This window comes from Felis catus, chromosome A3 (assembly GCF_018350175.1).
Source record: "Felis catus isolate Fca126 chromosome A3, F.catus_Fca126_mat1.0, whole genome shotgun sequence".
Taxonomy (NCBI): domain Eukaryota; kingdom Metazoa; phylum Chordata; class Mammalia; order Carnivora; family Felidae; genus Felis; species Felis catus.
In genome coordinates this window covers 38,605,219-38,618,131 of record NC_058370.1, presented here as the reverse complement: position 1 = coordinate 38,618,131, position 12,913 = coordinate 38,605,219, and the positions used below count along the sequence as shown (strand labels likewise).

The 12,913-nt window shown below is 43.0% G+C and overlaps 1 protein-coding gene across 1 annotated transcript in view; it reads right to left on the bottom strand.

Moving 5' to 3' along the window:
• Positions 1 to 12,913, bottom strand: part of SPTLC3 (serine palmitoyltransferase long chain base subunit 3) — a 130,962-nt gene that overhangs the window by 50,492 nt on the left and 67,557 nt on the right. The window contains exon 7 of the mRNA XM_011280956.4: positions 2,370 to 2,475. Coding sequence (XP_011279258.2) covers positions 2,370 to 2,475 — 106 coding nt within the window. The remainder of the gene's footprint in view (positions 1 to 2,369; positions 2,476 to 12,913) is intronic.

Here is a 12,913-nt window from a genome sequence, read left to right as displayed (position 1 = left end):
GTGGGGAATACTAACTCATTGCTGTGTGTAAGCCGTTATGCTTCAAATGGCTTGTTATACAGTATGAGATAACAGAGCAGGCACTGTTGCTAGTGAATCCCAGGTTGTGGTTTGGTGCCATGCCGGTGTGGAGCCAAAAGTCCACACCTGGCCCTCCTGCCCTCCTGAGACCACGTTGTGACATGGGTCCAGCCATTAACAAGCCTTGCTGCTGGAGTGGTTTCTCTATGTAACTGATGGGAATAGTTGACAGTGAAACGCTGGTGGTCCACTTAATTTCAGCCACGATCAAAGTACTTAAAACACAACTTTCCTTTAGTGGAGCTAAGCTTTGTTTATTTGCAGTTGGATTCGGTTAACTCTGGTTAAAGGAGATGCCCAATCTGCTCTCCCTCAGCTGATCCATGCTCCTGCAAGCCCAGGCCTGAATGACAGGTGTTTAGATAAGGGCTCCCCTCCTAAGCTGGCAGCTAGCACAGATCACACAAGGGAGCAAGACCTGTGCCTGAGGTTATGACAGCCCAGAGTCCATAGGAGATGACTTCCCAAAAGTAGCAAGTTCAAGGCCAGTGAGTAAATTATTAATTAAATTGAATTTTTTTTTAAAAATTTTTAAATGTTTATTTTGGGTTTTTTTTGAGAGAGAAAGAGAGAGAGAGAGAGAGAGAGAGAGAGAGAGAGAGAGAGAGAGAGAGAAAGCAGGGGAAGGGCAGAGAGAGAAGGAGACACAGAATGTGAAGCAGGCTCCAGACTCTGAGCTCTCAGCACAGAGCCTCACATGGGGCTCAAACTCACAAACTGTAAGATGATGACCTGAGCCAAAGTCGGATGCTTATCTGGCTGAGCCACCCAGGAGCCCCTAAATTCAATTACTAATTGAATTAATCCACAGCAGGGTATCTCAGCCTCAGCACTGTTGATATTTTGAGCAGGGTGATCCTCTGTTGTAAGGGCCTACCTTGTGCACTGTAGGATGTCTAGCAACATCCCTCGCCTCTGCCCACCAGATGCCAGTAGTACTAAAGTTGCGACAACTGACAATTGCCAAGTGTGTCCAGAGTAGAGGTGGGTTGCGGGGAAGAAATCACCTTGGTTGAGAATGCTGCTCTAAGGTGATTGTAAAGACTTCACAAAGAAGACACGGTCTGGGGGCTGACCTGAGGAGGTACTGCATACATTGGGTTACTGAAAACGTGAAATACCAGCTTTGCAACCCCACAGAAGCACTGGGAACACCCAGAACACCAACCCCTGGGGCAGTAAGGACTAGAGAAAAAACAAAATGATATCTGGCTTATTATTGTTGTTGTTGTTGTTATTATTATTATTATTATTATTATTTTACATTTAGTAGAAAGTACTTCTTTTTTTCCAAAAGGGATGAAGACACATTTCTTCTGCTGCTGGTTTATCTATTCATGGAACAGAAACGATGTGCACTCTGGCTGAATGAAGAGCTCTATCAGATCTCAAGTTTCCTTTGCAAACACACTTCTCCTTGCAGGGAAGTTAAGCTCTCATTCCCTTCTGTTTAATATTGTTCACTTTTCTGTAATTATAAGAAACGTCTCCCTTGATTCTTTCAACATTACGATTGTTTGAGAGCTGATTTAGGAGTGAGCACTCTGAGATGATGTTTCTTTGACTCAGGGACTTGGGCATTAAACAGAAGGGGTGGGAGGCATCCTTCATTTTAGTGTCAGTAATCAGTTCGGACAGAGAATGAAGCAAATCCCACCACCATGTTCCTCATAAAAGTGCAGCTCTCAGTGACTTAGTGGGTGTTTTGTCCACTTAGCTTCAAAGTGGTGGGAAATGGAGCATACCTTCAGATGCTGAGTCCAGCTGCTCCCAGCTTTGGAGCAGGAATTTCCCTTGAGGTTAGTCTTACCTTGTGGAAGATGCGCAGGGTTTTTGTATTCTAATGCCAACAACTGGCCAAGTTCAGCAAGCCACTGGAGTTTGTGTGTACTGTCTAGTTAGAAGCATCTGGGTACGTAGCAGCCATATCTACTATAGCCATAGAAGGCAAGAAGCATTCTGATGTTGAATAACCCAGCCAGCAAAAGCCTTTGAAGTTGTGGGCCAGTGAAGGGTAGTGGAAAGAATTATTGCAATGCCCTCTAAGGGCATTTCTGAGGACACCTTCACAAGCATCCAGCCTCCAAGGTATTCTGCCATATGTACAGACATTGAAAAGATAGGTGACCCAAGGCTGACAGCTCACATTGGTAGCTCTGGCTCAGGTCTCTCCATAATACCTAATACCTAACTCATTTTTCCATTTAGCTAGGAGAGGTCAGCCTTTCCTCATTTGTTAGCTTGCTACAGGCCCCACTGTGTGCAAACATCTCAGGTGATTTACATACCTGTAGATGCCCTCAACTAGGATGAGAATCTTCTTCCAAGCTCTGCGGATTCGAGGCTGGCCATAGATTACAGCATCTCTCAGGAGCTTCTCTAGGCTTTGCATGTCTTTAAATAATACCAAAAAAGAAAGTGAGTCATGACAGGGTTTGCTTTTTCCTCCCCCATTTTCTTTTTTGAGAAGGCATCAGGTTTCTTTCTTCTTTTTTTTTTTTTAATGTTTATTATTTTTGAGATAGAGATATAGAGCATGCAGGGAAGGAGCAGAGAGAGAGGGAGTCACAGAATCGGAAGCAGGCTCCCGGCTCTGAGCTGTCAGCACAGAGCCTGATGCGGGGCTCGAACTCACAGACCGCAAGTTGGACGCTCAACCGACTGAGCCACCCAGGCACCCCAAGAGAAGGCATCAGGTTTCTTAGGCTCAGGCTTAGACCTGAACTTTTTCAGAGAGCCAGATTAGAATCAGAAAACACCTGGGGTGGAGGGAGGGAGAGGCTTATACTTTAGTACAATTTAACTCTGACAAGATGAATAGTCAGATTTATATAGTAGGCAGAATCACCCCACCCCCAGCCCCTGCTGGAGGCACATGGTTTTATAGGCTCTTTTTCTTTTGAGAGAGAGAGAGAGAGAGAGAGAGAGAGAGAGAGAGAGAGAACACGAGCAGGGGAGGGGCAGAGGGAGAAGGAGAGAGAAAGAATCCCAAGCAAGCTCTGCACTGCCAGTGCAGAACCCACTGTGGGTCTCGAACCCACGAACTGTGAGATCATGACCCGAGCCGAAGTCAAAAGCCAGACGCTTAACCGGCTAAGCCATCCAGGCACCCTGGTTTCATAAACTCTTAAAGGGCTCTCCTCTCCTGCTTCGGCAGAGATTGGAGATTCTCCATTAAGTGCATCCTGTGGGCTTCAGCTTTGATACCAGGTTAAAATGAACTTGGAGGTATATCATTAACTGATACTCACCAGTTGTGTAGCCATGAGCATATGAGAGTTTAGCTGAGTTAGTACAGAGTGGTGGCATTGCTGGCAGGTGTCTCACTTCCTACACTTTGAGACCTGACTTTCGACATCCCCCACTCCAAACTTTAAGGCACGGGAAAAATTAGCACTCCTTTGAAAATTATTTGGAAGCATCTGGATACATTAATAAGTGCTCACAATTATTAAGCCCTATCTGGATTCCAGCCTTCCTTCTAAGCATATTCTTTGTAACGACTTGTGTAATCCTAAACATGACCCTAAGGGGAGGTACCTTCATTTTATGTTTCAGGAAACCAGGGCACATATAGGTCTGGTAAATTGCCTGAAGTTTATGATCACAACCAGCATAGCCAGGATCTGAACCTATGCAGTCTGGTACCATGACATGCATTCGGAACCACTACCTTAGTTGAGAGCTCTTGTTCCTTCTTCTCAAACTACCCCATGGTCATGATGAACAAAGAAGGATGGATGTCTGGTGGATTATTCTTGTTAACTTGTGATGTCAAATATAATTCACAGTGACTTTTCATTTATCTGCAACCAGATGTAGATGACTGGACTTAGGCTGAGTGATTATTGGGGAAGATTGGTCTACCATTCCAGCTGTAGGGGTGTGTGTGTGTGTGTGTGTGTGTGTGTGTGTGTGTGTGTGTTTAACTTGCAAAGCCCAGAGAGAGAGAAAAAAGGCAGAGGCTTATGTGCAAGTATTTTAGATTCATTATATTTTTACCACATTTCTTTGTACCTTCAGAACTCTCCCTTTTTGAGAATCTGAAACCAAAATACGTTAGGTCTATAATCTGATTTCAGTTTGAAAAGTTGGAGATGCTACTCAACAGCTGACCTGACTGTTATGTAATGTTCATCAGGCATTAGAGATTCCACTAAAAAATGCTCACAGGAGGGCTTCCGGGGTGGCTTAGTTGGTTAAGCAACTGATTTTGGCTCAGGTCATGACCTCAATGTTCATGAGTTCGGGCCCGTGTCGGGCTCTATGCTGACGGCTCAGAGCCTGGAGCCTGCTTCAGATTCTGTGTCTCTGTCTGTCTCTGCCCCTCCCCTGCTCTCTGTCTGTCTCTTTCTCAAAAAATAAATAATAAACATTAATTTTTAAAAAAATGCTCACAGGAAAAACCTAGCAGATATAAATCTAAGACGGTACAGTCAATATTGGTTTTAGCCACTGCATCAAGAAGCAATATACCAAAGAAGTGATATTCAGTGGATTGTCACTGGTCTAGGCTTAAGTTGGCTGAGGTTCTTTCTTTCAGTGGAGATCCCTGAAACTTTATTTTTAGTCCCAGTCTGTGGTGGAATCTGTTTTAGGATTTCCTTACAGCTCTAGTACCAGCACACAATATTAGCACAAAATCAATGTTTGATTATGGAAAGGAATGTAGACCAGGAAAAAGGAAGGAGAATACCACTTTAAGATCTAAATAGAAATTATGAAAAAGGATACTTGCCTCATTTCTGCAATAATATTTCTTTAAAAATTTTTTTAAAATATTTATTTATTTTTAACAGACAGAGTGCAAGCAGGGGAGGGGCAGAGAGACAGGGAGACACAGAATCCAAAGCAGGCTCCCAGCTCTGAGCTGTCAGCACAGAGCCTGACGCAGGGCTTGAACCCATGAACCATGAGATCATGACCTGAGCTGAAGTCACTTAACCGACTGAGCCACCCAGGTGCCCCTCTGCAATATTTCTTACATTAACTGTGTTTTTGGTTTTGAAGACAGGCAGACATCTTGTGTCTTCACAGATGTAGTGTTTTACTGACACTACATCATTACCCACTAGATGGCAGCCAAGGAAACAGAAAGCAGCTTTCTTATTTTGAGAATTTCTGGGACAGTAAACCTTTGCCTGTATGGACATTTTGCTTTAGGCTGAGTTCCTAAGATGTTGAAGGAACCCGCGTGATTGAGATATACAGCTCCTTTTTCTATAATCTACTGCAGGCCTGTTAGTCTCTGAATGGAATAAAGAAATGACGAATGTAAGATTTCTGTAGAGTGTTTTGCTTCTGGGAAGTGGAATTTATAAGTTTTTTGGTACAGAAATGACACATGATGAGGGTGGTTCCAATGCCATAATAATAAAAACAAACCCAGTGAACCAAATTAGCAGTCACTTAAAAAGTGAATATTCTAAGATGTTGAAAAATCTGTATATGCAGACGTTATTCTACTTTTTATGCAATCAACTAGGTCACATACATATTATAGGTTTAGTCTGGGATTGGGTTTAAAATGGACACCACTAAAGAACATAGGAGATTCTCTCCATTCTTGCATTAACAAGCTGGACCGAGAACAAGCCTTTAAATGGCCACGATGTGTTTCATGCATTTTGCAGATGGAAACAAGAGGAATCCCAGTCCCTTCCATGGCAGGGAACTCATCCTGTTCCACTTGAACAGAGAGTTACCTGGGGATTGTCTTTGGTGAAGCTTCAGAAAACCCGTGGGGTCCACACACTGGGATTCTTGAGCAGAGGGGGAATCAATCAGTCTTATTTCCCCTTGTGAAGCAGAAACTCATTGACCTCTTAGAATCACAGAAGCTGCGCAGAGAAAGGGATAACTTCACTCAGTGCGGGATTCTGGACTTACATTAGTGTCTGGTAGCTTCTCTTTGGTTCTTAGGGTCTGGCTGTATAATGCTACAGCATGTGGGGTACAGATCTGTAGGATTCAGGGGTTTGTGGTTTATGTTCTGCAGGCCTTGTGTGAGTCTACTGTTTCAACAAGCCACATGCTCACATTTTTAAATAATGTTGCTTATTAAAGCACTTATATTTGCATGATGTTAATCCTCATGACACCTCTAAGAAGTAGGAAAGAATGATTAGGTTTGTGTTTTTTGTTTCTTTTTTTTTTTAAGTTTATTTATTTATTTTGAGAGAGAGAGCAGGGGAGGGACAGAGAGAGGGGGAGAGAGAGAATCCCAAGCAGGCTCTGGACTGTCAGCATGGAACATGATGTGGGGCTTGAACTGTGAGATCATGACCTGAGCTGAAATTAAGAGTCAGATGCTTAACTGACTGAACCACCAGGTTTATAAAACCAACAACAACCAAAAACCAAATGCAAATAAATCAGTTTGATATATAAAGAAAATACTGAGATATAGATATTAAAATAAAAGAATAAATTTGATGCTATCAAGGGGCACATACATAGCACTATTGTATAATATCTTTCTAATCTTATGACATGCTATGAATTTGTGATTGCCACAAATTTGGGTATCAGCAATGCCTTAGACATCATTCACTACCATCTGGCTCAGTAAAGTGATTTTCTTTGGTTTGTGAAGGGCTGAGAGGAGCAAGCTGGCATGATGGGTGCTGAACATTTAGCCATTAAAAATGAAAACAGAGGCCACATCTAGGTGAGTGATGCAAAGGAAGTCCTGGTCTGTCACAGGCATGACTAATCGGTTTACTGAATTACTGAATACCTGGAATAATCCAACAGTGTGCCAAAAACGAATCAGGCTTAGGTGACAAATATACTTTGAGAGCCTGTTCTTGAGCCTGTCCTTAAATTCAAAGCCCTGATAGTATCAAGAAGCCTCTGGGGTCTGGGGAAGCTGCAGTTAATGTACTGTGAAAAGTGGGCACGGGGAAACAAGGAAGCCATATTCTTCTCAGAAGAGAGGTTGGGTATAGTTCAAAAAGTGTCTTCCTGATGGTAAGAAGTCGATATTGGGCTTTGTTCTGACTTTTGCATACAGTACAACACTGTTTCTTCTGCCACGGTTTCCTCGTTCCTCTTCTCTTGTGCCACTGACCTTTTATTGAGACACAAGACCGTTCTTACTGCTCATCCGTCAGTGGCTTTCCCTTTCTCTGGATCCAGGGCCAGCTGTCATGGTCAGGCTGAATACGGCCTGTACCTTCCATATGCTGCTCAGTGTGGTTGATGGTTCACACCTTCTTCTTTCAAAAGTCCACAAAACCCACCTCCAGCTACAGCTACATTTAGATGCATTCTCTGCTTCCCTGTTCCATGGGCTGCTCACCAAAGATATTTTCATGTCTGCACATGATAGACATCCATCAGATATCTCTTAAGTGAAAAGATGGTTGGATGATGAAGGAAAGCTGCCTGTTACTCTAAGCCCTTGCTTCCCATCTGTTCCCACATTCTTCTTATTCCTTTGGAGATGCCCAATTTCATCCTTCAAATGCTGAGCCCAAATGTGGAATATTAAGCAATGGGTACTTCAGTAACTGTGAATGATGACAAATAAATCATTCTTACTTTTAAGATGGTAATGGGGGAAATGCCTCCTTTTTTACCCTATGGGGAAAAGCATAATCATGATGGCTAACTTTGGTAAGCAAAGTAAATGTCTTTCTCAAGTCACATTTATAGTCTCTTCCTCATGAGATCAGTGAGGGAATTTCTGATGCATTGAAAATTTGGTATGTTAAGTTTTACAGTTTGGGTAAATACTTAGGCTCAGATTTTCTTGGTAGCTCTGTCAGTATGTGGGCAGGTGTTGCATGGCCTTTGGACAGGTTTGTAAGAAGCATGGTGATCTTGCAAGAGTGCGAAAGGCAACAGAGAGCAGGGGACTGAGCTGATTTGAGGGTGAGGCAGGTGCTAGGGGCAGGGCCTGGGTACCTGGGGAGGGAAACCAGTAATTCTTACCTCAGGGACATGAGACAAAGGACAGGGAGAGCCTAAAGCATGGGGACAGCGTGTCCTCAGAGTTCTGGGCCGATGCAGCATGTAGGGCTCTGATTCTCCGGGAGGAATTAAACATAGTACTCAACTGGGATCCCTAAGTGCTTGAGGTCAATGCAGGAAGGTAAGATGCGATTCAGGGAACAACTTGGGGGCTCAGAGGTCAGTTCTGGGATCCTGCATCTCAGATCAAGGGCAACCAGCGTGAACCCTGGCTGCATCTGCCTAACCCAACTGCCTTGCTCTGGGAGGGCTGCATGGAAGAGCAAGTCTCCTGCATTCCACTAGCCAGGGGGAGACAGCCTTGGAAAAGGCTGGGAAAGGAGGTAAAGGCGAATTGTGCTTAAAAGTAGGAACTGGAAGGGCACCGATGTGGCTCAGTCAGTTGGGCGTCAGTTATGCTTGAGTCATAATCTCACAGTTAGTGGGTTGAAACACCACATCGGGTTCTGTGCTGACAGCTCGGAGCCCTGAGCATGCTTCAGATTCTGTGTCTCCTTCTCTCTGCTCTTTCCCCACCTGTTCTGTTCTCTCTCTCTCTCTCTCTCTCTCTCTCTCTCTCTCTCAAATAAATAAATAAACTTAAAAACAAGGGAACTAGAATCAGATCTCCTTGGTGTAAATGCCAGCTCTGCCTCTGTGTCTAGCTCTGTGTCTCCTCACCACTCTGTCCCTCTGTTTCTTCCCCTGTAAAAAGGAGATGATCCTAGCAGGTGTCTCATTGTGTAGTTATGAGGCTCAAATGACTTAGTACATGTAAAAGGCTCATTGCAGCAAGGGTTCAATACTATTAGTTGTTGTAAAACATATAGAAACAATCACTGTCTTTATTAAAGTGAACAGCTCAGTTCAGGAGTCCAAGGAGGACCTTAAGATCTAAAAGGTTGTGGCTTATAAAAAAAATAGTCTCAGTGCTGTTTATAGGTTTGATCTTCCACTCAAACAGCACTCCTGAGCCCTCAGAAGCAGAACTCAGAGTTTTCCCACAAACATTGCACTCATTGTTCTGTCTCCCCTGGCCCTTTAAATGCCTCTAGGTAGAACCTTGGTTCTTCCTCTCCACTTTTTTTCTTTTCCAACTGCTCCAAATTCTTGGTCTGCCCAGCCCTCTGACCTCATTGAAACTCTCCTAGCTGAGAAAAAAAATTGCTTCTCCTCTCCAAGACTAGTTCCAGAAGCCCTTTGTGACGCCCTTTAGGTCGGAGATTGCCTGCCTACCCTACAGCCTTGTAAGTGTGGTCCTGCACCAGCAGTACTGGTGACACTTGGGAGATGGGCAGAAATGCTGAGGCTCAGGCCCCGCCCCAGGTCTACTGAATCAGAGTTTGCATTTAAACAACCACCCCCTAGTGAACTCAGTGTATGTTAAAGTCTGAGAAACACTGTTCCAGAATCTAGATCCTAAGTAATTACCAGCAAAGTGAGCAGGTTCTGAGAAAAAAAATAACTCAGTCCTGATTTTCCCATATCTCTGCAACAAGATGTCACCCTTTCCAGAGACTTAAAATTTACCCAGGGTTTGAGGTCCTGAAATGCCAGGGTGTTAATGCTCAGCCCAGAGGATGTGTCTACCAAAGGCATCCGCATGCCCCAAGGAGCTGCGGCCCACTTTCTCAAAATGCACCAGAATCGCAGTGGAGAACAGATTTGCTGGTCACTGGTCAGAGCTGACTCTGTAGCTTAGACTGTCAAATGTGCTGAAGAGTCTTTTTTGTGGCACCTAATGAGTCACAAAGGCAACCCAAGGACTGGCTATTTCATTGAAGCTGCCCAAAGGAGAAAATGCAGAGATATTCTTAGCATTTAGCCAGAGGAATTCAGAGGCTAAATTTTAGCATTCTGGTTAAAATTTAGGCCACTAACAGGGCAAGCAATCATATAGATTGATTTTTACACAATAATGCACTGATATGGCCTGGAAGTAGCTGGACTTAGCTAGTGGGTAAGAGTGTTAGTTAGCACATGCTGTACAGGCCCTGCCTATATCCCTCAGCCTGTCTCCTTATTGAAAACACAGGCCATTCTTGGTCCAAGAGCTTTCTTCCTGGCTGTGGGGGCATACTGAGCCTCCAACCTCCCACACATGGGAATTGGTGTATAAATAACCCAGTTCCCGCACCCCACTGAAGTATGTCTACACTGAGTTCCCAGGTAGGATTAAGCTCTGGCTGTCTATTGTGGTAACCTGCTTGACAACATGCCTTTTGTTGGCTGCCTTTCCTTCTCTGTCTCCATTCTCTGCTCATCTGCTGGTGCTTCCTTGGATCATGTCCTAAATAAATGAGTTACACTCAAACCCTTGTCTCTGGGTCGCTCCTGGGAGAAATGAACCATGATAAGAGCAACACACGTGGGTTTGAATTTGGACTCTGGCCGTTTATCATGTGTGATGTTGGACAGGCCATTTAATCATTTTGAGAATCAGTTTTCTCTTAATAAGTAGAGATAATGGAAAGAACTATAAATATAGGGTTTTTGTTAAAATTAAATGAACTGATTATGCAAAGGGCTTAACATAGTGCCTAGCGATAAATATGGTCTCAGTAATTGTCCGTATTCACTATCCAGGAAGAGTTAATCTATGGTGATAAAGAATTCTAGTACCTGACTTTGAATTTGGTATGGCTAAAAATGCATTCTGAGTCCTTGGAGATTTTCCCCTGGAGGGTAGCCTTTGTGTGTTCTGATTCTGTTCCCTTTCAGAATTTTCCTTCTGTTTGGTCCCTTTGTTGCTTGTTCTGATCTTGTGGGAAATAGAGAAATGAGGAATAGCTTGAAGTTATTTAAGCTGTTCAAATAGGATTGAACATCAGGCTTGTCCAAATAGAATTCAAAGCTTACACTGGTCTGAATAGGTGTAACTGCACCTTAGGTATATTTTAGCCATACACAGTTAAAAAATTCAAGGGTCCACAATTCTCACTGATATACAGTTGCTCTAAATAACAAAGAGTATCCTTTAGTACTGATTTACATAAAACAGGACCTCTTCTCCTCCAAAAGTCAGGGGAGTATCTCAAGGTGTAAGCAGAGGTCACAGGCAGAGGAAAGCCCAGGAGGGCAGAACAAGTAGACGGTTGTGTGAAATCCCATCATCTCGATGTTTAAGTACATTCTGGTTTAGGCGGCCATTCTTAAGAACCCATCTCACACGTTATTAGCTTCCGTCTCTGCTGTGTTGTATGCTTATCCCCGCACAGGAAGGCAACTTAATATCCTCTACATCTTCTTTACATTATTATTCCAATCTGCATGGATGCACGTTGAGGATTAAAGCATCATTGTCTATTGAGGAATTTAGTAGTATCCTGGGAACAGCAAAGTGGGAAAGACAGTCAGCAGCTACTGATGCCTTACATACCGTGATCCTACTTAATTCTTTCTCCTCTGTACACCGTCTCATCTCTCTCACGTCTCAAGGAAGAAGTCATTCAAAGGCCCCTGGAGGAACCCCTCTCTCAGACGTGACTGTTTTCACGATGTAAACACAATAGCTGGGAAATTGTGCCCATTCCTAAAGGTAGTAAGCACGCTAGTGAGTGGGCACAAAGGCTTTGTGTGTGAGAATGAAAGTGTATTCATTTCCTACCAGGCTGTAAGAAATTAGCACAGACTGAATGGCTCAAAACAACATGTTCTCTTACAGTTCCAGAGACCAGAAATCTGAAATGGGTCTCACGTGATTTTAATCAACGTGTGGGCATGGCTGCCTTCCTTTCTGGAAGCTGTACGTGGAGAATCTATTTCCTTGCCTTTTCTAGCTTTCAGAGGCTTCTGGCATTCCATGGTGTGTGACCTTCTTCCTTCTTCAAAGCCAGCAGTGACCATCAGAGTCTTGCTCACATGGCATCACTCTGACACTCCCTCTGCTTCCCTTTTCTGCGTTTAAAGATTCTGTGATTACACTGGACCCATGCAGACAATCTCTTTAAGGTTAGCTGTTTAGCAACTTGAATTCCATCTGCAACTTTAATTCCTCTTTATCACATAATATATTTATAGGTTTTGGGGATTAGGACATGGACATTTTTAAAGGCCATTATTCTACCAACCACAGAAAGTTGAAGAGCAACAGCAGCTTAATAATAGAATTTTCACTAGATAATGGAATCGGGGCCCGCATTGCACACACTCTCAGCTAGTTGGACGGGGCAGCATTTATACAGACAGCTCCGGGCTTCACCACTGAGCAGTTGTATGATCTTGGACAAGTTGTTTAATACCTCAAAGCCTGGATCTCCTCATTTGTAAACTAGCACCTACCTCATGGGGTTGTCCATGAGATTAAATAAGTACATCAGAGAAGGCCACTAGCTCAGCATCTGGCACAAAGTAAATTTGTAGTAAGTGCTGTTTACCGGTATAAAACGACCACAGCTAACATTTATTAGAAAGATGTAAATGAGAAATGTTTTCTGTTTTCTGGGAACACAAAGGGAAGGCGTGAAGAATAAGTTACTGAATGTTTTAAGAGCTTTGTAAAATTGGTAGATAAAATGAAATTCTTGAATTAAAGTTACAGCAAAAATTAAGGAATTAAAATTTTATTTGAAGATAATATCAAACTCAACAAAAAATTATACGAATAAGAGTACTACAAAGAACGCCCACATACTCTTTTTTCCAGATTCATCTATTAACACTATTCCATTTACTTTATCATTATATCTATCTATCTATCTATCTATCTAATTTTATCTATCTAACTAATTTTTTTATCTATCTAATTTTACCTAGTATTATCTAACCTACTGGCTATATTCCAATTTTGTGAATTAGTCAGGAATGTCCTTCATAGCATCTCCCTATCTCTTTCAGAATCCAGTCCAGGGTCTGGTACTGTACTTAGTTATCACAG